This window comes from Eptatretus burgeri, chromosome 1 (assembly GCF_056783735.1).
Source record: "Eptatretus burgeri isolate ZD-2024b chromosome 1, Ebu_testis_v1, whole genome shotgun sequence".
Classification (NCBI taxonomy): domain Eukaryota; kingdom Metazoa; phylum Chordata; class Myxini; order Myxiniformes; family Myxinidae; genus Eptatretus; species Eptatretus burgeri.
The window spans coordinates 15766956-15789417 of record NC_140961.1 but is presented as its reverse complement, the minus strand read 5'-3'; the positions used below and the strand labels follow the sequence as shown (position 1 = coordinate 15789417).

Here is a 22462-nt window from a genome sequence, read left to right as displayed (position 1 = left end):
TCTTGGAGTACTGCTATCGACTTTAGACTGGCACCCCTACCTCCCACCTTGCCCTGCTTGTTGCTTTGGAAAGCACGGTCCTCAAAATCAAGGGGATTTCCCATGACTGTCTAGGTCTGTTATTTCAGCATCCCAGACATGTTGATGGCCTCCAATGGCAGATCCAGTGGAGGGGGGGGGATTCACTGGGTGCACATGAACCCCCATCCTCCCCTCTGCCGTAACAATTATGTCTCATGATCGTCGTGTGAGATATCACTGGACAATCGGAAATCACACGTCTTTTGCTTTCACTCGGAAATTAATCCGAGCCGCGATACTTTTCGCCGCTAGTTCTGTATTAATCCCTGCGACTCACTGTTTAGTTATGGCTCTATCCCTCCAATGTTACAACAAGGTGCACATGGTCTTCCCGTGACCCTCTTCTTGTTAAATCTCAAAATCCAGGCTCACTGCTCACCTCGACTCATCTGTTCCTCTTTTATCCTGCCTGCAGAATCAACTTCCACATCCGGTTCAATCTCATTCTTCCTTCAAGGTCTTCAAGACAGCTGTTAACCACCATCTCAGATCAACCCTCATCCAAAACTATGATCCTTTCTACACCCGATAACTCACCTCCACCCCCCCTCCCCCACTCCCACCCCAAGCCCCCTCTTTGCAGGTTTTCCATTTCTCACTCTTAAGAGTTTCCTTCTGAATCCATCTTCTCTCCCCCATGCATCCTTTCCTGTCTTCCATTCCTGATCTGTTATGTCCTGATCCACTCAGTGTACTCGCTCTTCCACGAGCCTTGACTGTGTACACAAAAAAGACAAAATAGAAACGCACGAGTTGAACTCATTGGTATATATTCTGTACCTTGGTCTCTCGTTCCACATCCATTTCCCCTCCAAGCTGCTCCTGGAGTAGGGCATAGGCACGCTGCAGGGCCTGGTATTCACGCATCAACTGCTGGAAGTGCAGCTCAGATTCCTCTCGCCCAGTAAACTGCCATAGATTATGGACAAAGCTCAGGAGATCCATGACCAATTGTCCTCAATACTTAATGGGGCGGTTATCGCTCACCTTAATTCTTATGCACTTATTGCATGTGCACACACGCACCACCCAACACTCACACAGCAACACGCACAACTTGCAACATACATGTGACATGCAACATGCACAAAACACACACACACACACAACATCTGTTCATAAATTTGATGGAAGTAAACTAAAGGCCAGATTGCAGTTTTTGAAGTATCTCCGCCAACTTCCTTTCCTTTCTCGTACACTCAATCCTTCCACTCCCGCTCAGGGGAAGCAGGACGACTCAAATGGAGTGCAATGCTAGAAGGAAGTGATGCATATCAAGGCATACCTTCCTTCAGGCATGAAAGTGAAATTGGTTCTCTTATCCAGTGGTGTAGTGCCTCATTTTGAGGTACTGGAGTCCCGCCATGACGTGATTGCCAGATTTACCATCACATCAAGTTTTAGCATGACACTCACCATGTTTAACTAGACAGGACGATTACAAAATTAGGGGGCGAGATAAACATTGGTAGAGAAAGCAAGTGGAATATTAACTACTTTTAACATATGCAAATGCAAGAATCATCACAAAACAACATCTCATAAGTAAATGGAATAACCCATGCGAACGGTGGAATGTTTCTGGGTTTTTATTTTATTTTATCAAAACACCTGTCCCGAGGATGAAACAAAACTACCCCGGTGGTGCTGCAAAGCGGAAAAAAGCTCAACACAAGGGGAAAAGGGTTGAAAATCTCCGGAAATTAACTTTTTTCATCACACAAACAGCAGAACCAGAAATGGGTCCTCGGCATAGCACAAATGCTGGGGTGTCTTCCTTTAGCAACCAGCTTGGAGAGCACTTGCCAAGTGGCTTAAGCACTCAAGCAAGCACTCCAAGGAAACAGTTGATAAGGAACGGCTGGCTCGGCAAGCATTAGCAAGCTGATTGATAATAATGGAACACACCGATGGATCAGCTTTTTGCGTGAGTTTTGTGTTTACTGCTGGCGGTGAGACAAGGAGGTTACAATTATTCTAATTACATAACATAATTTGAAATTTATCAACAGGAGCGGCCAGGGGGGGGATCACGTTATTCTATTTATTATACAAGGAAATAAAAGTCCTATTATACTGCCAATTGTTGTCCTCTTATTGTTGTTGTTGTTAATATTATTATTTTGCAATATTGTAATGTTAATATCATTATAAACTATCATGATTACCCAACGTTGCCCAGGTGTGTGGGTGAGGGGTTGGGGGGGGGTACTGAGAAGTGGGAGAAGCAGGAGGGCCAGCAGGGCTGAGAATGGAACAGGTGGATCAGGGGCAGGAGAACTGATGGGGTGAGGGTGGGGGGGGGAGGATGACTGTGTCTGGGCAGGAGAGCTACAACACCAGTGGGTAAAAGAGTCTTCAGTCTCCAGGGTCTTCAAGGGTCTTAAGTGTCTTTGAGGCATTAAGTGTTTAAGGTCTTAAGGTTCTTTCAGGTCATTGGGGTGTTGGTCTTTGAGGTCTTAAAGGGTCTTTGGGGTCTTACAGTTCTTAAGGGTCTTCAAAGTCTTCAGGGTTTTTGGGGTCTTCATTGTCTTTGAGGTCTTCCTGCTCTAAGGGGTCTTCAAAACACTTATGGGTCTTCAGAATCTTCAAGAGTCTTTGGAATCTTAACAGTCTTTGGGGTCCAAAGGGTCTTTGGGGTATTCAGGTTTTAAACTTTTTTAATTGTGTTCGGAGAATTCAAGGGTCATAAGGGTCTTATTGATCTTTGGGTCTTCAGGGTCTTAAGAGGTCTTATCTCCCAAGCATGAAGAAAGTCTTCTTTCAAGCATGTAAAAAACAAGGTCTTATGGTTCTTCAGGGTCTACAAAGGCTGAGGCTGTGGATGAAAATACACTTTGGATAACCCTCGAGTAGAACTTTGTCTGTGTGACAAATCTGGTGGTTGTCAGCCCAGCAGTCTTTGCAAAAAAACGTGAACAGACAGACAGACATTCGATGAATCTTACCTATTAGATTAGAATGCCATGCCATGGTAGTCGGACGAATTAAGCTGCTTTATATACCTTAACATGGCGTGCGTTTAAACATGGGAATTCCAATGGATTTGTTGTCAAGGGTCTACACTCTAAAGGATCTACAGTCTTAGGGTCTTTTGGGTCCTCTGGGACTTTTGGGTCTTCTGTGTCCTCGGGGACTTTGGGTCCTTGGGAACATTTGGGTCCTTTGGGTCCTTGGGGACTTTTGGGTCGTTGGGAACTTTTAGGGACTTTTGGGCCCTTGGTGACTTTTGAGATTTTTGGGTCCTCAGGGTCTTTTGGGTCTGTGGGGACTTCTGTGCCCTCGGGTCGTTTGGGTCTTTGTGAACTTTTTGGGATATTTGGGTCCTTGGGGACATTTTGGGTCCTCTGGAACTTTTGGGTCTTTGGGAACTTCTTGGTGCTTTGGGGAATTTTTGGTTCTTTGGGACTTTTGGGTCCTCAGGAACTTCTGGGGACTTTTTGGTCCTCAGAGACTTTTGGGTCCTCGGGAATTTTTGAGTCCTCAGCAATCTTTGAGTTCTCAGGAACTTTTTGGGTCCTCAGGAAGTTTTTGGTACTTTTGGGTCCTCAATCCTTTTGGGACTTTTGGGTTCTCAGGGACTTTTGGGTCCTCAGGATATTTTTGGAATTTCTCAGTCCTCCGGGACTTTTTGGGACTTTTTGGTCCTCAGTGCCTTTCGTGGTCTTTTGGGTCTTCGGGGACTTTTGGGGATTTTTTGGTCTTCATGGTTTTGAGGGGTGTTAAGGATCTTGGGTATCTTAAAGGGTCTTCAAAGTTTGAAAGTGTCTCAGCATTCGAAAGGGTCAAAAGGTAAATTCCAATAGTGCGTAATTAATGAATGGACGTACGTAATTAATAGACAAAAAGTATCTCACACACACACACACACACACACACACACACACACACACACACACACACACACACACACACACACACCTTCAAGGGACGGGCATGGCAGGGCGTGGCGATTGTGATTGTGATGGCGATTGTGAATAGGAACGTTTTGCACACTACTTACCGAAGCAAATATCTTTGGCTTACCGCAACACTAACACGTTGAACATATTATTTATTTAGTTAGGTTCCAATTGTGTGTGGAGTCAGGACAGCTGTGCAGTGAACCAATGGGTGGAAGACACAGCTCGATGAATAAGGTGTGCTGGTCTTCGGCAGTGTTATTTGTCACATGATATCTGTTAACCAATGAGATTGCATATAGATGAAAAAGGCCAGAAAAGTGATCTTTAAAGGCTCAGGTGGTGGATGAAAATACCCTTAGGACAATCCCCGGATCAGACTTGGGCTTTGTGCCAAATTTGGTGGTTGTTGGTCCAGCGGTCCTTGTAAAAAACGCAAACAGACAGACAGACAGACAGACAGACAGACAGACAGACAGACACCCGATGAATCTTATTTATTCGATATGCGCTTATATTCACACATACACTTAATATTCTACTGTATTTCTGAATCAAAACTTCCTGTCATTTCCTGAAATTGTGTGCCATTGAGTCCAGTCCAAATAACTCGCCTGGAGTCGACAGGAAGTCGTTTAAATACCAAGATCTTAGAAATCCTCCATATCAGCTGTCGGATCATGACAGAACACGTCCGATGATGAAGAACTTTGTCAAAATTAAATGTCATTCCATTGAACTTGTCCTCGACTACTTCAACTGGTTGAACTTCTGTATTGTAACGTGAAACACTGCATGTTCAAATCCTGACCATGCTTGGAAGTCAATGGTAAACCAACCAGCGTATTACATTCCCCTCAATGGCAGATCACACTCAGGATGATGAGTGATGCTATTGCCGATCTCTCATAATACACCAATAACTAGCCCTGAAGTACAGTGAAGAATGCAGAACAATGCCATGTGTGTAAGCAGCTTACATCATCAGTTTCATCCTCAGGAGTTCCTGGAGTCCTGTCAGTGAGGCAGGAGAGGGAAGAGGCATCTGAGTCAAGGGAGCCATCATCATCATACCCAAAAGATGTCTCCACAGCAGGCCTCTGAAGGTTAGAGATGAGAAGAACAAAATAAAGAAAGCAAACGCGAATAAGAACATGTTTTGTCATTTACTTCATTCGTATTTATTTCACGGAACGCCTCGCGTGCAAAAATGATACTTTACAGTGAGTACGAGATTTTAGCGGAGCGGTAATTTAAATCAGAGTTTGAAATCCAGTTGCACCATCAATTAGAAATGGAGCCAAAAGTTCTTTGCCATTTAGAAATTGCTTTTCAATTTTACAAGTGCAGCGTCAAGTGGGAGTGACAGCTGAGTCACCCTAATGGTTTCCATCATTTCCTCTACCCTGAATAGTTCTACTGAATGTTCATCGTTTCATCTGTTGCTTTTTTTTTTTCACCTGAACAGGTGAACACAACTTTTTTTTTATGCCATATATCGTTTATAGCCAGATATCTCAATTGTGAAGGAATCGTTTTAACAATTCTCATGTCCGGATCTTCAGCCAAAATCTTAACAGTCTATCCTTGTCACACATCCAACATGTCCACCAAGTTTCATACAAATCTGTCCATAACCTTTTGAGATAACCAGCTCAGAGATAAACAGACAGACAAATAGGTGTGAAAACATAACCTCCGTCCATTTTCGGTGGTGGAGGCAATGGAATAAGCGAGGAAAGTGTAAATTATTACTGAGTGAATGTCCAAAATAAAAAGCTTCCAAGCATACTAAAGCCACTTAGCCTGCAACACATGTGTCACATTTACCTCCCATTGTATCATCACATTAATTGAGTTACAATCTCTACAAGTAATCGATATCCCATTATACTAACTCCAGAATAAGCTCACAAGACGCTGACCTTATACATACACATGATTCAAGAAACTGAGGGTTCGTCTTAAGAACAGTGCACTCCACAATAAGCACACAGTGATATACTCCATGCAGCACTCTTGGATGGAACCCCTCCAGAGAGACAGATTGGATGCCACCTGTGATCGAACTCAGAACTTTAAAACTAAGAGGCAAGCATATTACTACCCACCAAGCACCAATTCAACAGTTTATAGTCGGATTGGGAATCAAAAGCAGGTTATCTAGCTCAAAAGTATGTGCGCTACCTCTGAACCGCCACTTTGTATGAATGATAACGACCAATCTTCTTTAAAAACAAGCTCGTTTCATGAAAATTACGATTTTTCGAAAGAAAACCCATTAATGACCTTCGAGGAAGAGGTAAACTGCTTTGTCCCTCTAATCTTGGTGTGCATTCATGACCTCCAGAGAAGGATGGCACACCCATTGATGCACCAGGGAAGGACAGCACTCAGAGGTATAGAAAGTCAAATCATTTTTAGGGAAGGATGGCACCCCCTGTCTGTGAAGCAAAATGGTGACAATATAGAGTGAGGCCAGGAATTGAAGTGTGACAAGGCAGCTCAAAGGTGGTTGCACTCACTACACCTCTGAGCTATCCTATTATGCTGTTCCACATGCAATGCATGCCAAGTGCTTCCCTAATGCCTACGGGTTTGTTTGTGATATGCACTCAGAGAGAAATCTGGGATTAGCGCCACACTGAATAATTCTGCACCGATATTGCGCACATGATGGAGGAACTATTCATGATGAGGGGTGACGCACCTGGAAAAATGTAGAAAACTTCGTGCTATGTGATAAATTTGGTTCCCCTCTCACCTTGCTCCGGACTCCCACCCCAACCCTTCACCCCTCGCTCCGGAATCCCACCCCACCCCTTACCCTCCCTCCTTCCACTTGTGCACCTGCTCCTCCCACCACACCTCTTCCTCTCCCTCCTCCCACAAAGGAATTTTTGCTTTTAAGATTAAAAATTAAATTCCAAAATTTAACCACATTTGAGAAACATAATGTATAAAAATAAAACCCGTTTTCGATTGCAACCAACCTCCAACTTGCCTCGTCACCTCCAACTGCCACGTGTTGTGTCGAAATCTTCCCCCGAGGGATGAAATAATTGAAATGGCCAAAAGAAGTTATGGTATAGATGTTTATCCTCATTGACGTGTAATGAATCTGGGGTGTGTTCAGTTACCAAGTTTCTTGTCGAGAGTTTGTCAAGTGGCTTAAGCACTCAAGCAAGCATTCCGTTCAAAGCCATTGATAAGGAACGGCTGGCTTGGCAAATGCTTGCGAGCTGCTCGGTAACTGAACACACCCCAGACGTCTCGGCAGCATGCAGTAGTGTACAAACAAAACAGTGAGAAAAGGAGTTAAAAAAAATAATTAAAGACATCAAATATTAATCGACTTTTCATTGTTCAGTTTTAAAAGCATTGTTTTTGGATATAAGGTGTACCTAAACTCAGAGGAAAAGGAAGGGAGTGGCCTGGCTATTGGGTGGTGCTTGTGATGCTGGGGGAGAGAGAGAGGATAATAATTTAATGCAGTACAGTGGAAGATAGAATCCATTTGTCTATTTCCTGGGACAAAGGATCCTGGCACTGAGGCATATCATATTAGTGAGCCTCAGACTACCTGACATCTGTATATATACATATTAGACATAAACAGAGACATTTTAAAGGACATTATCACAAAAAGAAAACCACAAAGATTTTCGTTGGTGATGAAATTCACACAAAGTGAGTGAGTATTGAAGAGCTGTCTCATGGACACCTGTCAGCAAAGTCAATTCTGAATGGACGTTCTCAAATGATGCATCATCACCTCCCAATGGTCGAGGTGAAAAGAGCCTGTTTAGTGTTCAGCTCTTCAATTGGAGGATGCAGAGTCTGAGACGGAGCCAGGAAGGCTGTTGTAGATTCTTCTTCATAACCATCTGTGATCATGAGACGAGTTTGTGTTCATCTTCATATTTGCACAAATAAGCAAAGCGAGTGGACAAACTATTTTTGCCGACATAACATGGTGTCCATGGAATAGATAAATGTCGCTTCTAGTATTCGGAGATGTGTTATACTTCGTCCTCGACTCAATATCTTGAGTGCATCCGCATTATAATGTTCAGCACAGTTTGCATTCTCAATCAAATACTGTCCAATAGCAGATGTACATGATGTTGGGATTGATGCTGGGACCTTCCTCCAAGCACGTACCGGCTGTATTCGCGTACCAATTGTGTTTTTCCTGATGGACAAAGGGACATGCTGTTTGATTCTGTCAGTCAAAGTCTGGGTAGTTCTGCCCACATACCGAGCATCACATCGGCACTTGAACTCATAAATAATATTGCGAAGTTTTCAGGCAGGGAGAACATCCTTCTTACCTGCAGGAATCAAACGTCGAGAGGTGAAAATCACTCTTGGACGAACTGCCAGATACGTGTTTGAGACACATCTTTTGATTTGTTCCTCATACCTTTATGACATTTTCCCTTTCCAAGGAATCTTGATATCCGGGAACTTTTCAGGACCCATCTTCCATTCATCTTTAGCAGTGAGGAATTTGTGCATAAACTTCCTGATGATATACTCAGGATATCCATTCTCACTGAGGATACCAGCAATCTTGTCCATCTCTGTATGAAGATTGGAATTTGAACATATCCTCTTAGCTCAACTCACTAATACGTTGATCAAACCAATCTTGTATCTTGAGTATACTGGCCAGTGAAAGTGGGCTTTCTATAGATGGACGTAGTAAACGATGATGTAGATCTCTCCACGAGGATGTCCAGAAAGGGTAAGCAATAAGAACATTTCAATTCCGTCGTGAACTTGAGGGCAGGATGAAGAGAATTCAATTCATTCAAGAAGCGGTCAGAGATTTCACGAGATTCAAACAGGCAAAATATGTCATCCACATATCTGCAGTATACGATGGGGGGTTGAGATACCTGCAACTTGGTCAACTTCTGCAGTTCTTGATAGCCAACAAAGATGTTTGTCTATATGTTATATGTTTTATGTATATATACATATACATATACATATATATACACACACACACACACACACACACACACACACACACACACACACACACACACACACACACACACACACACACACACACACACACACACACACACACACACACACACACACACACACACACACACACACACACACACAGTCATGCGGCACTTAATGACGGGGATACGATCTGAGAAATGCGTCGTTAAGCGATTTCGTCATTGTGCAAACATCATAGAGTGTACTTACAATTACAAGTGTACTTACAAATACTGCTGACAATTGTAACGCAATGGTAAGTATTTGTGTATCTAAACATCGAAAAGGTCCAGTAAAAATATGGTATAAAAGATTTTTTTTTAAATGGTACACCTGTATAGGGCACTTACCATGAATGGAGCTTGCAGGACTGGAAGTTGCTCTGGGGGAGTGAGTGAGTGAGTGAGTGAGTGGTGAGTGATGTGATGTGAAGGTCTAGGTCCGAGGACATTAATCTACACTACTGTCGATTTTATAAACACTGTACACTGAGGCTACACTAAATTTAGAAAAAAAAATTTCTTTCTTCAATAATAAATTAATCTGAGCTTACTGTAACTTTTTTACTTTATAAACTTTTTTTTGTAATTTTTTTTTTAACTTTTTGACTTTTGTAATAACCCTAACCCTAAAACACAAACACATTGTAGAGCTGGACAAAAATATTTTCTTTTCTTTTTTACTTTTTAAACTTTTTTGTTAAAAACTAAGACACAAACACACACACATTAGCCGAGGCCTCCACAGGGTCAGCATCATCAATATCACCATCTTCCACCTCCACATCTTGTCCCACTGTCCCACATCCAAGAGAGACGGAAGACGTGTTAGTTTTACCTTTGTGGTGTTCATGACGGCCATGTGTGTTTCTAGCGGCTGCTTACAATCTCCTCCCGCATCAATTTTAGAAAGGTGAATAAATAACGTTTGGATTTGATAAATATGTAATGATTGCATCGATATTATAATTTACAAATGAAGAAACGAGCACCTGTCAATTGTGTGATGTATTTTCGGAACAGTGCGAATGTTTTAACAACTTAAAAAACTTTACTAAAAATTAACTTGTGTTTTAATTTCGACTGCAACAACAACAATATATTCGTGGAATTCTTTTATTCAAAAGTAATTTACTTGCTAGAAGGTAAACGTGCAAAAAACGGGTCAAATAGGGTGAAAATCGGGGTGTTTTAGGATGTTAGGTCAACATTGGGTCAGTTTGAACGGTGATTTTCTTGAATCCCTATTTAGCACCATCCTGCTTTTTTCGTGATGACATTTTATGGACCTCAACGATCACATTATAACGGGGCCACACTGTAGTTGTTTATCATTATCAAGTATTATGTACTGTACATAATTGTATGTGTTATACTGTACTTTTATACAACTGGCAGTGCTACTACATCACAAGGTGATAGGAATTTTTCAGCTCCATTAAAATCTTTTGGGACCACCGTCGTATATGCGGTTCGTTGTTGACCGAAACGTCGTAATGCGGAGCATGACTGCATATGTTTTATATATATATATATATATATATATATATATATATATATATATATATATATATATATATATATATATATATATATATATATAAATATATTTGTATATATATATATAAATAAATATATATATATATATATATATATATATATATATATATATAAATATATATACACATGCGATACCCGTGCACATGCACGGGATAGCAGTACAACATAGCTGGAAGCAGACGACAGACCGTACATGGGGAATGACAAAAATATGCATTGTGCAAAATGCAAGTGGTACTATGGAACGCCAAGACTTCCCAAACATTGTCGGCATGTCCGCGAAGTGCCACAGCAATTCCAGAGGGATCGTGTGACGGCGAGCCGAGTTTTTAGTGTGCAAGCTTAGTATTATGATCGATATATATATATATATATATATATATATATATATATATATATATATGTTGTTGCGGTTCTTGGAACCGCATGCATCGAACAGATAGTGGTCCTAAGACAGTTATTCCATTATTATACATGTTGATAGTCCCTTTCCTTTTGTCAAGCGGGACAATAAGGAAGTGCGTTGCGATGATCGAATAGCTCCGTTTGCTTACATCATTTTTTCTTCATTTCATTCCTCCTCTTCTTTTCGTCTGATTATTCCTGAGGTAAATCAGCCACGAGCAACTTCGCTGTGAGGTGGGCCCTCATGGAGGTCAGCATGTGCGGCGCCGCTGTGAGGAAACGACGGCGCAGGGCCCTCGTTCCCAAGCGAGCCCTAAACCCAACGTGTGCAGCGAGCCATATAGTGCACTTAGCAGTGCGGGATTATCGAATCGAGCTTCCGATGATCTGGGGAAGATTGCCGGTTACATTAAAAAGGCTTACGAATGAATACCTCTGAAGAGGCTGCACGAATGGTGTTTTTCACAACACAGGAAACACAGCCAGCACGACGTCCACGCTGCACAAAACGCGTACGGAGGCCGATAAAGGTGACCACGCCACGTTGGGCGGGATACGAGTGTGCAAGGTGGAAGTGACGCGTTTTTTTTCAACCTCAATATCCGACACATATTGGTATTCGCCCCGCACACACGCTGGCGGAGTCGTGTGAAGACGGGCGCTGGCCACGTGCATAATGGCCGGGCCCCGCACACTGTATCGTATGTGCTCAGAGGCAGACACGTACGCCGCTCGCGAAACATGCATGGATTTATCCATAATGATGTAACTTTGGCCCTCGCTGGCAGCAGTGGATTCCCCAAGGATGGTAAACGTCTTCTCGTCTCTATGGCCAGCGAAGCTGCAATCGAGCCGGGGAATGTACAGTGCAGGCCGCGTTTGCGCGCTCGTTGATCAGCGCTGGTCAGACACCTGAGTGGGCATGCGGGGGCCTCGGCCGGTTGCCAGGGCACAGCCCGGGGTTTTTTGCAGGACGATTAGCATGCCAATTTCGGTGCAGGCGATTCATGTCATATCGTAGGTTCGGAGCGAAATATATTGGCTGTCTGGGATGACCTTGCCGGAAACGAAGTGAGGCTTTTTCAGGCCAAAGTTAGCGAGCCACGAGAGGGGTCGGGGCCAATCGGAGTGCCCGATTCAGGTGATGACGTATCACTTCGGGGTGGCCCCTCCTCCCATGCTGCAAGTCCTATAAAGGTCAGAGCAGTCTCTCCGCCTCTCTCTTTTTTCTCTTTCGCTCGCTCGATCTGGCCTCACCCTCGTCCCTCGGCACAACCCGCTACCTGCTGTCTGGACTCCGCCTCCTCATCTCCACCCACACGACATCAACCCCACCCGCCAACCTGGTCCCGCCTACCACTCCGTCCACGCACCCTGGACTCAGTCCCTTCTCCACTCAAGCCGCTCCTTCCCGAGCATGGCCTCCACACGCTCTGCTGAAGCCAGAGACAATGCACCAGCTGTCGGGTGCCACACTACGATCATCCCCCCCCCCCCCCCCCCGAAACGTATTCGTGGTGCATTCGTGCGATCAAGAACAAAGGTACTGAGATCGTAGCCTCAACTCCTTTCCCTTCTTGTTTCAATACTCCCTCTTACATGGAGTATTGTTTCACCTTACATGTTTTAAATGTTTCACCTTACACCCTTACATATATAAAATATTTCACATTGCACCCTCACATGTTTGAAAAGTTTCACCTTCCACCTTTACACCCTTAAAACATTTCATCTTACACCCATAAATGTTTAAAAGCTTTTACCTTACACTCTTGCACATTAAAACCTTTCATCTTTCACTCTTGCATGTTTAAAACGTTTCATCTTCCTGACATCTTAAAACTTTTCACCTCACACTCTTACATGTTTAAATTGTTTCACCTTACATGTAAAAAATGCAGTGCCTGGTTAGACTTGCTGAGGCCCGAAGCTGTATAAAGCTTGGAGGCCCCTTGTTAAAAAATTACACCTGATTAAAATTTTTTTTTACGGAACCCCCAGGTTACTTTTGGAAACTCTGGGAAGCACCACCGCCTTGCGTTGGGAAGGCTTAATGGCGATTTTTCGTCATGATGGTTTCCCGCACCAAGGTCGCAGTCCTTTAAGCCTCATTCACACATTTTTAAATGTCTTCTCTCATTTTTTGAGGCCCCTGCGGATTGTGAGGCCCTAAGCTGTAGCTTGTTTAGCTTATGCCTAAATCCAGCACTGATAAAATGCTGCACCTTACACCCTTACATGCATAAAATGTTTCACCAAACACCCTAAGATGTTTGAAATGTTTCACCTTACACCTTTAAACCCTTAAAACTTTTCACCTTTCACCCTTAAATGTTCATAATGCACCATTCAACAAAAATTGCAAACATAAACTTTTCCGATAATTTATACAAAGAGGAATCCATTCTTGTGGATGCACAATTGATTGTGAAACCTGAAAATCAAAATTGTGCGAAATATTTTTTCATTGAATCGTCTATACAAAAAAAAACTTCATTAGATTAACCTTCAAAATATGTTATTAAAGTTTTTGTGGTTGTTCTGATAAATTACTACAAAAACGATAAAACACAAAAAAGACAACAATCACATAGTTCTATGTAAACAACACCGTCTGTGCTTCACAATTGTAGAATGTGTAAACATAATAAGAATTTGCAATAATGAGCCAGTGATTAGTCACTTAGCACATTCTCATAAAGAGAATAATATTGTAAGGGAAAGACACATTACCCTCATGTTTGTAGGTCATCTCTTGACATCCAGAGAAATAAAGGCAAATGAGAGTGCATAGAGTTAGAAAGAAGGAGAAGTAAAGAGACAAAGCGATTATCTCCATCGGTTGCTGTCTTGTTGAAACAAAACAGGCAAGAACGAGCTCAATATCTTGCTGTGAGGTGCTCTTCGTCCCCAATGATATACCGGACGGGGCAGTAGGCTGAGGTAACACACCGGACAGGACAATTGAGTGCTGTGCAACTAAGTATCTAAATCTCTCGCAGTTGGTGGAAATATAAGTAATAAGAAATGAAAAGAAAAAAAAAGGAAAGAAAGGCTTAAATATGTGATCTAACTCCTCCTTTTTCATCGCCGTTTCTTCGCCTCTGTCCTCTCTTCAATCCTTGGGAGAATCAGTTAATCCACAAGGAGGGCCTCGATTGCTTTCACCTTGGAGCTGTATAAATGTAATCCTGAATATAATTGTATCCTTGGAGAATATTATCCTCTTCGACTAAAAGCTATTTCTTTTTATAGATTCCTGGTGCATCTAACTGGTAAATATGAAAACATTCTGATCAGTATAGAATGGAAAACTTGATAGATAAATGATAATTGCTTCAAGATAACTCTCTACAATATGAAATAAAACAAGATAAAGAAAAATCAGAGATTGCAGACCCTCGCCAGGACTTGTTTTGTGTGGTGTTTGTGTATTTTTGTGTGGTGTATTTTCTGTAGTGTTTGTGTACTGGTGTGTTACGTAATTAATAAGAGACGTAATTATAACTGCCACTTTGTAACTGTTGGCAGTGATGACCGGGTACCAAGACGCCCGCTTTGATTGGACACCTGACCCTGACCCATGACATTAATAATTATTATTATTCAGTTGAATTCAGAATGGGATTAAAAAAATTCTATCGAAATCAAATGGAAGACCAAATAGGTACAAGTCCTACATTGGAGTAATCAGAAGGAACCCAAACAAGCAAAAAGCAAACATGAAGTGATCAGGAGAAACCTGGATTGGATTCACATTTCAGCTGCTACTACTCTAACCTCAAACCCATCCAGGCACAGCCAAGTGATCCTTATTCAAAAATATAATGAAAATAAAAAATTTTTAAAAACAAAAATAACCCAGATAAAAAATTTAACAATTGCGGCTACCAGAGCATGTGTCCGATCAAGTTTAAATTTAAAACATGTATTCCTCATTTTGAGTGGATCCTAATTGTGAAGTTTTACATTGATTGATTAAGCAGTTCCAGAGAAAACATTATTTAATGTTTTCTTAACTCCAATATGGCTGCCAAACCATGTGACCTATCAATTATATTCCTTAACAAACTTGCACACATACCTTGGGGAACGCTTGTGTGAAGTTTCTCCTCGATCTGTCCAGCCGTTCTGGAGGAAATTTTTTTTGTGGGTTTTAGGGTAAATCCAATATGGCTGCCAAACCACATGACTTATGATGTCATTTGTGTGAACCTTTTGTTCCTCATGGAGAAGCGGTCATACGTGTACAGTTTCGCCTTCATCTGTTCAGCCATTTCAGATAAGATTTTTGAAGGTTTTTTTTTTCAAAAAAAAAACAATATGGCTGCTGAATCAGATGTGTCCTTGGATTTTGTGTACCATTTTTATCCCTAAATGACCCTCAAAAATTTTCATACTGATCGGATGTGCGGTTCTACATATGCAATTATGACGTCATAATGAAGGTACCTTTGATGTCTTAAAAACAAAATCACTCTCATTCCCCATGAGAAGTACTTGCTATGTGCCAAGTTTCAATGTTTTTCCTCAGTGTGGTTTCAGAGATAAAGAGGTCCAAAGTTTTTCAGTTTTTCCAATATGGCTGCCACACCACATGAACTAAGGCATCATAATTATCATGACAACATTCCAGATGAGTATTCACTCCCATGGGGGAATTTTGTCTCAATCTGACAAACACTTCCAGAGAAAAACACTATAGTTATGTGCGGACAAACAAACAGACAGACAGACAAACAAACAAACAAACAAGAAGACACTGTGCAGTGCACGATGACAATAGCACAATCCAAAAAACAAATTTGTCCTCAGAAATAATTGGTGGTTGAATTCAATGACGAAATTTGAAAATCCTCTTCAAATTTCAAGTCAATGGGACGAAAATTGAGGATTTTAGAAACACCTCCTTAGTTGTTGACCTTAGGCCTATCTTGACCTTTTGTTCTATGTTGACCTAAATAATAATTGGCACATTGAATTCAATGACCTGAAATATAAATCCTCTTCAAATTTCAAGTCAATCCGATGAAAATTTAGGATTTTAGAAATACCACCTTAGTTGTTGACCTTGGGACTATGTTGACCTTTGCGTCCATGTTGACCTCAAAAATAATTGGCTGGTTGAATTCAGTGACCTGAAATATAAATACTCTTCAAATTTGAAGTGAATCAGATGAAAACTTGAGGATTTTAGAAACCTCACCTATATTGTTGACCTTTTGACCTCAAAAACAAAAGACTTTTTCCTTATGACAAACTCTACCATGTGGTGAAGTTTCGTGAAGATCGGTTTAAAATTGCGACCTGTAGGCGACAAACAAACAGACAAGCCGGTAGGTGGACATGGGTAGTCGATCAAGTCGAATTTAGTCGTTTTTCAGCCGTTACTAGCCAACAAAAGCGTCCATAGCAACGGTTCTTTCTCACACATAACTAGGACATTCCATGAACCTACCATACCAGTTTCATGTATGTCTGACTCATAGTCTCTGAGATATAACGAACTTCGTTTTTAAAAATTTTTTCAACCAGGGTTCATTCAAAGTCTATCTTCTCCGACAGTTTTTATGGGAGCGGGCTGAATTTTTTTTGTCAAGGAGGCTGAATGTGTTGCCCACAAACGATCATAGTTTGATTTTTGAATTTCGATATTTTTATTTTTTTTGATATTTTTGAAAATGTCAAAGGCCCGTTGCTAGGTAACCGAGGGGTCCATAGCAACGGTTCTCAAACGCGCACAACTAGGTCATGGTATGAACCTACCACCAGAGTTTCATCAAAATCGGCCTACGATTAACAGAGTACTGGCCTGGACAGACAAACAGACATAACGACGGAAAATCTGGCAATAAGGGTAGATAGATCGACTACCCATTTGAGCCTGGTGTTGGCGCAGTGGTTAGGGCAGCGGCTTGAGATCCAAAAGGTCCTGAGTTCAAGCCCCGTTGGGCCACTGAATTAATATACCAGGGTGTTGACTCAGCCTGTCATCCTTCCAAGGTCGGCAAAATGAGTACCAGTATACTGGGCCAGTGTATACCCTGGTTAAAATAGGTGTACCATATCCCTGTGTCGTCAGAGGCGACCAGGGTTGCGTCAGGAAGGGCATCCGGCATAAAACATGTGCCAAATCACTCTGCGGATCATACGGATGATCCGCTGTGGCGACCCCTAACGGGAGGAGGAAGAAGAAGAAGAAGAAGAAGAAGAAGAAGAAGAAGAAGAAGAAGAAGAAGAAGAAGAAGAAGAAGAAGAAGAAGAAGAAGAAGAAGAAGAAGAAGAAGAAGAAGAAGAAGAAGAAGAAGAAGAAGAAGAAGAAGAAGAAGAAGAAGAAGAAGAAGAAGAAGAAGAAGAAGAAGAAGAAGAAGAAGAAGAAGAAGAAGAAGAAGAAGAAGAAGAAGAAGAAGAAGAAGAAGAAGAAGAAGAAGAAGAAGAAGAAGAAGAAGAAGAAGAAGAAGAAGAAGAAGAAGAAGAAGAAGAAGAAGAAGAAGAAGAAGAAGAAGAAGAAGAAGAAGAAGAAGAAGAAGAAGAAGAAGAAGAAGAAGAAGAGGAAGAAGAGGAAGAAGAGGAAGAAGAAGAAGAAGAAGAAGAAGAAGAAGAAGAAGAAGAAGAAGAAGAGATCGACTACCCAAAAATGAAATTGCTCGTTGAGCAAGGAATTTCTGGAATAACTTTGTCATATCGCCATGATCTCTGAAAAAACAAAATCCTGGAAATCAATCTGTTTCTTAGAAGTCGATAGTGCTACTGTTTAATGAGTTATATTGTTACGAATCTGGAAGCCATTTGCACACAACAGCCAGAGTCCCCACAGTTCAGTTATCTCGATAAGTATGTGTTTATACTTAGGGTCTCGTCCTTCTGTCTGATGGGTTAATTTCATGTGTGCGCTGTGGGTTTCTCTTACAGTCAGGTTTTTTACATCTTTAAATCTTCCTCCCAAACGAATCAATCCTCCACCTCTTCGCATACCGACTCCATTGCCCACGTGTTTTTGGCTGAAGGCGTGGGCAGAGCCTCCATCACCTCAGATCAAGGCTCCACTCCAAAGAAGGGCATGGAGCGTTTCCTCCAGCCAATGGGAAGCCAGAATAGCAGTACTCGCTTCGGCAGTAAATATGCAAAAATAGAAACAACTACAGAGTCTCTTCGGGGGGCGGGCCACCGAGACGCCCTGACACACCCCCCGACACGCCCCCGTCCAATGAGGAGGCGAGTTACCTCAGGACAGACCCCTCCCACCTTACGTGAGGAATGAATAATAGTGGGGGCGATCCGGCTGGCAAAAGAGAAGAAGCCTCGTCGCCTTGTTTGCCCTAGTTTTGCCTGCTGGGATCGTCTCGCTTTGCCTGCTGGCGTTCTCGTCTTGCCTGCAAATGCTCGTCTCATCTCATCCGTTATCATGCTGGCTGGCGTCCATTGCGTTATTCCCGGTCCAGCGATGAAGGTGTGGGTTTGAGTCCCCCCCCCCGAACCAGCTCATCTCGACCAGACCACACGAGGCGGAAAGCTGCCCCACCGAACTCTTACCCTCAGCTCACTTTCACTCCCGAGCTGAAGGGTCAAATAAAGGCCAACCGGCCCCATTTCGTGTGTGTGTGTGTGTGTGTGTGTGTGTGTGTGTGTGTGTGTGTGTGTGTGTGTGTGTGTGTGCTGCCCGTCCTGTAAGTAGAGACTGATAAGTGCCTGTGTTCATTGTAAATTGCATTTCTTTTATTCAGATAACTCTGCTGTGTCTCCCTCCCGATTGTAAATAAATATCTGTTAAATGTTCCAGTTAATTGCCTGTCGTTTCTCCCATTGACCCAGCACGGTGCGGGCTTGAGAAGTAGTAAGTCCGTTTGTGACGTAAGTTGTCATTGGGACCGGCGCGGCTCTGGTAACTCCCACTCGGTTACGCCGGACCCGAGTCGGCCGAAGGTGTGGCTTCCCCGGTAGCTAGATGGCGTGAGTACTTCGGTACATTGGAATAGACAAGTGGACCCTACCTCACGCCATCAAAATATTGGCGACCACAGTCCTTTAAGTGACCCGTCGACTCCGGAGTTATCCGGGGTGACGACCTTTTAATTCTGGTGTTTGGTAGGAGATGGCCCGACTGCTCCGTCTGGTGGTCGTCCTTGCCACCGAACCCGGCACCACAACAATAGCACTTAGTTTGGTTATCATCATAACTTGGAAGTCAATCGGACTTGAAATCGCGTTTTTATCGCAATTTGAAATTTTTGACCCGACCCCCCTGACCCCTGACCGCTAAGACCGCTAAGATTCGACCCCTGACCGCTAAGAAGAGTGTTGGTGTGACACCCCAATGAGACATATGGTTGGATGCAGTATTGGAAGATGCACATTTTGGATTTGGTTTGAAGTCTATACGACCATTTTAGCAGACGTTATTGCGAAAATAAGAATTTCGGTTTTTCGGTGACCTTGACCTTTGACCTAGATTCACCAAAAACGACAAATGTCTAAGTTGGACCATGGCCGACGTCTGTACCCAGTTTGGTCATGATCACTGAAATGGTGTGGCTGTTACAGGTTAAACAAACACACAAACAAATACAGACAGACAGACACACAACCGACCAACATAATTGCCGAAATCCGAAGGATTCCGGCAATTAACAAACAGACAGACAGACAGAATAACAAAATCGACTGACCAATATACTTGAAAAATCTTCGATTTTGCAAGTAACAAACAAACAAACCCAAATGCAACACCCTCTCCTTTGGCGAGGGTAATAATTTACTTCCTAAAATGTATGAACCAACCTCCAGTTGCCTGCAAAAGTATTCACCCCTTTCCAAATGTTTCACATTTTGATGCCACCTGACCTTATTTCATGATGCTTTGAAATTAAACTGAATATAAAGAGTCTTCACAAAATACTCCAGTGATAAAGCTAAAAAAAATGTCGATAAAACATCAATAAGTTAGATTAACAAAGAAAATCAGATGATTCTCAGTTGCATAAGAATTCAAACCCTTTATGTAATTAACCCAAAATCACTTTCGGAGAAAATTATTTGTTTGAAAGGTCACAAAATAAGTGTAATAGGTTTCACCTGTATGCACTGTATATATTTTACACATGGGCAGTGTCAGGCAAGAGTCACTGGCCCGCACAGCTGTACCACAAGTAAAATTTATTATAGCCACAAATTAATTTATTCCATCTGATGGTAATGGCATAATGATAATGATAATGGCATAATAATAATGTGATAACAAAATAATAATATTATATAATAATACACTTATTTTGTTTGTTCATTTCTCTCTGTCTCGCCGATGATTTTCTCTCAACTCAACCAGGGCCATAAAACACATTTCATTGTGAAGGTCTTTGTCCGAGGAGTTCCGGTTGCATATTCTTTTTCCATTACAAATGACCTTGTATGGTTTTTTTAAAATTTAAATCATTTAGCTTACTGAACCGCTTTGACGATGGTATATCGTGAGGTTGTGGATTAAACGTGATTTTATTTATGTTTAACATTGTTCTTAACGACCTGAACAAGAATGTTGTCAACAACGGAAATAAAGGGGGGAAAGAATGTGAATTTAACTTGAAAAAGACTTGAGAGGAAAGGGGAGGGGATGGCAGAGTTGGGGGTGAGGGGGGCAAGAGGGGACAGAGCTGGAAGGGGGAGGGGGGAGGTCGAAGATGGCTTTGGGGGAGGGGTTTGAGGACTTGTAGTTGGGACGGACTTTATGTGGTTTGTTTATTTGGAGGGACTGGATGTGGATTTAAAATGTCACCGTAGTACTGTTAAACTGACAGTTATGCCACATTCAAGAAAATTTACTTATGTTAAACCATGTCTAAAAACTATGTTCCCTTTAGGTTTCTGGCTTATGGCTGAACCTGTAACTTTTTGGTCTTGTTGACCACCATCACCACCAGACCACTTAATATAGTACTTATTGGATCACAGGAATGGAACTTTTTATCAGCCAAACACAGACTATATTGTCAAAATTTGAATGGAATAGTAATTATCAGATCATAATGCAACATTTTTAAGAACAAGCATAAACTTCATTTCAAAAGAAGCTGCTTTTCAAGGTACACTATTAAAAAAGTCAATCTTTAGTTGTATTTTCCACCAAAAAAAAAATCAACCACAACACACAAAAACAAACAACACAATCACAACAAAATGGGATCACAAACTATCCACAATAATAGTTTATTGTAGTTTGGTATTTGGAGGTTGAAACACCAAATACCGAACACCGTGAAGGTTGAAACACCAAATACCGAACACCATGGAGGTTCAAACACCAAATACTGAACACCATGGACGTTCAAACACCAAATACTGAACACCGTGAAGGTTCAAACACCAAATACCAAACATAATGGAGGCTGAAACACCAAATACCGAACACCATGGAGGTTCAAACACCAAATACCGAACACCGTGAAGGTTCAAACACCAAATACCGAACATCATGGAGGTTCAAACACCAAATACAGACACCATGAAGGTTTGCGAATCATTCCTTTCAGATAAACCACCTGGCTGCATCTGAATAAACCCAATTTAGTGTCGCTCATTCAATTTGCTCATTTTCCTATGTTTTTTTTTTATCAGGGCAAACATTAGGGATGCTCAAGCATCAGCACAAATCGGACAATTTATAATCATAAGTGTGTGTGTTTGTCTCCTCCATTACTCCAAAACCATGAAACCTAGTGGCCTGAAACGATGCATGCAACTGTTCTGTTCTTGCATGTGGCAGCTTGGCTGCCTGGTAGCTATCATATCTTGGAGCCGCTGGTGCTGTGCCCCTCCACCAGTGCACCAGTACTCATTTTGCCGACCACGGAAGGATGACAGGCTGAGTCAACCCCACCTGGTGTTAATTCAGCAGCCAACAGGACTCAAACTCAGGACCATAGGATCCTAAGCTCGCCATCCTACCTGCTAAGCCAACACCAGGCTTACTGCATGCAATTAAACGAACTCCAAGATTGTACATAGATGAAAACTGGGTATTTGGTTACATTTAAACACCCCTTTTGAAGATAATTAATGGGGTGCTCATCATGAAAATCCAAAAACAGGCTTACCTTTGGTCAACCCGCTTTCCTCCAGCAGGGCTTTTAAAATGCCATTTTGTTTTGGCCTGCTCAAAAATGCCTTGCCTTGGAAGAGGCTGCACAGGCCTCTGGTGTACATTTTGAATACTGAACAACGCATCTTCTATCCTTAAATGAAGGTACCATTTTGAGGAAACAAAGGTACAGTTTGATTTCAAGTCATGCAGGGGAAATGAAGTAATGCATATTTTGTTTGCAGCAATTGTGGCAGCGGTCTAATATAAACTGCCCAATGAAGGTACATTCTCATAATGCAGAGGAAATAAATAGTGAAATCTTTAATATTAAAAAGAACTTTTCGTTTTCGCCTGACTTTTCAAGGCTACAAAAAAACTGATGGACTCATAATTCACATATGTGAAGTAAATTAACATTA

General features: G+C 41.9%; 2 protein-coding genes across 8 annotated transcripts in view; both read right to left on the bottom strand.

Moving 5' to 3' along the window:
* LOC147033925 (janus kinase and microtubule-interacting protein 3-like) overlaps positions 1 to 22462 on the bottom strand; it is a 150638-nt gene that overhangs the window by 27770 nt on the left and 100406 nt on the right. For all 7 annotated transcript variants that reach the window (XM_085873225.1, XM_085873216.1, XM_085873246.1 and 4 more), the window contains 2 exons: positions 4964 to 5083; positions 862 to 990 (listed from right to left, as the gene is read on the bottom strand). In XM_085873225.1, coding sequence (XP_085729351.1) covers positions 862 to 990; positions 4964 to 5083 — 249 coding nt within the window. The remainder of the gene's footprint in view (positions 1 to 861; positions 991 to 4963; positions 5084 to 22462) is intronic.
* Positions 972 to 13976, bottom strand: LOC147033926 (uncharacterized). The gene is made up of 3 exons (XM_085873285.1): positions 13703 to 13976; positions 4964 to 5083; positions 972 to 990 (listed from the first exon to the last, which is right to left on the bottom strand). Exons 1-2 carry the CDS (start codon positions 13806 to 13808, stop codon positions 5052 to 5054), a joined length of 138 nt encoding a protein of 45 aa, XP_085729411.1. The 5' UTR covers positions 13809 to 13976; the 3' UTR covers positions 972 to 990; positions 4964 to 5051.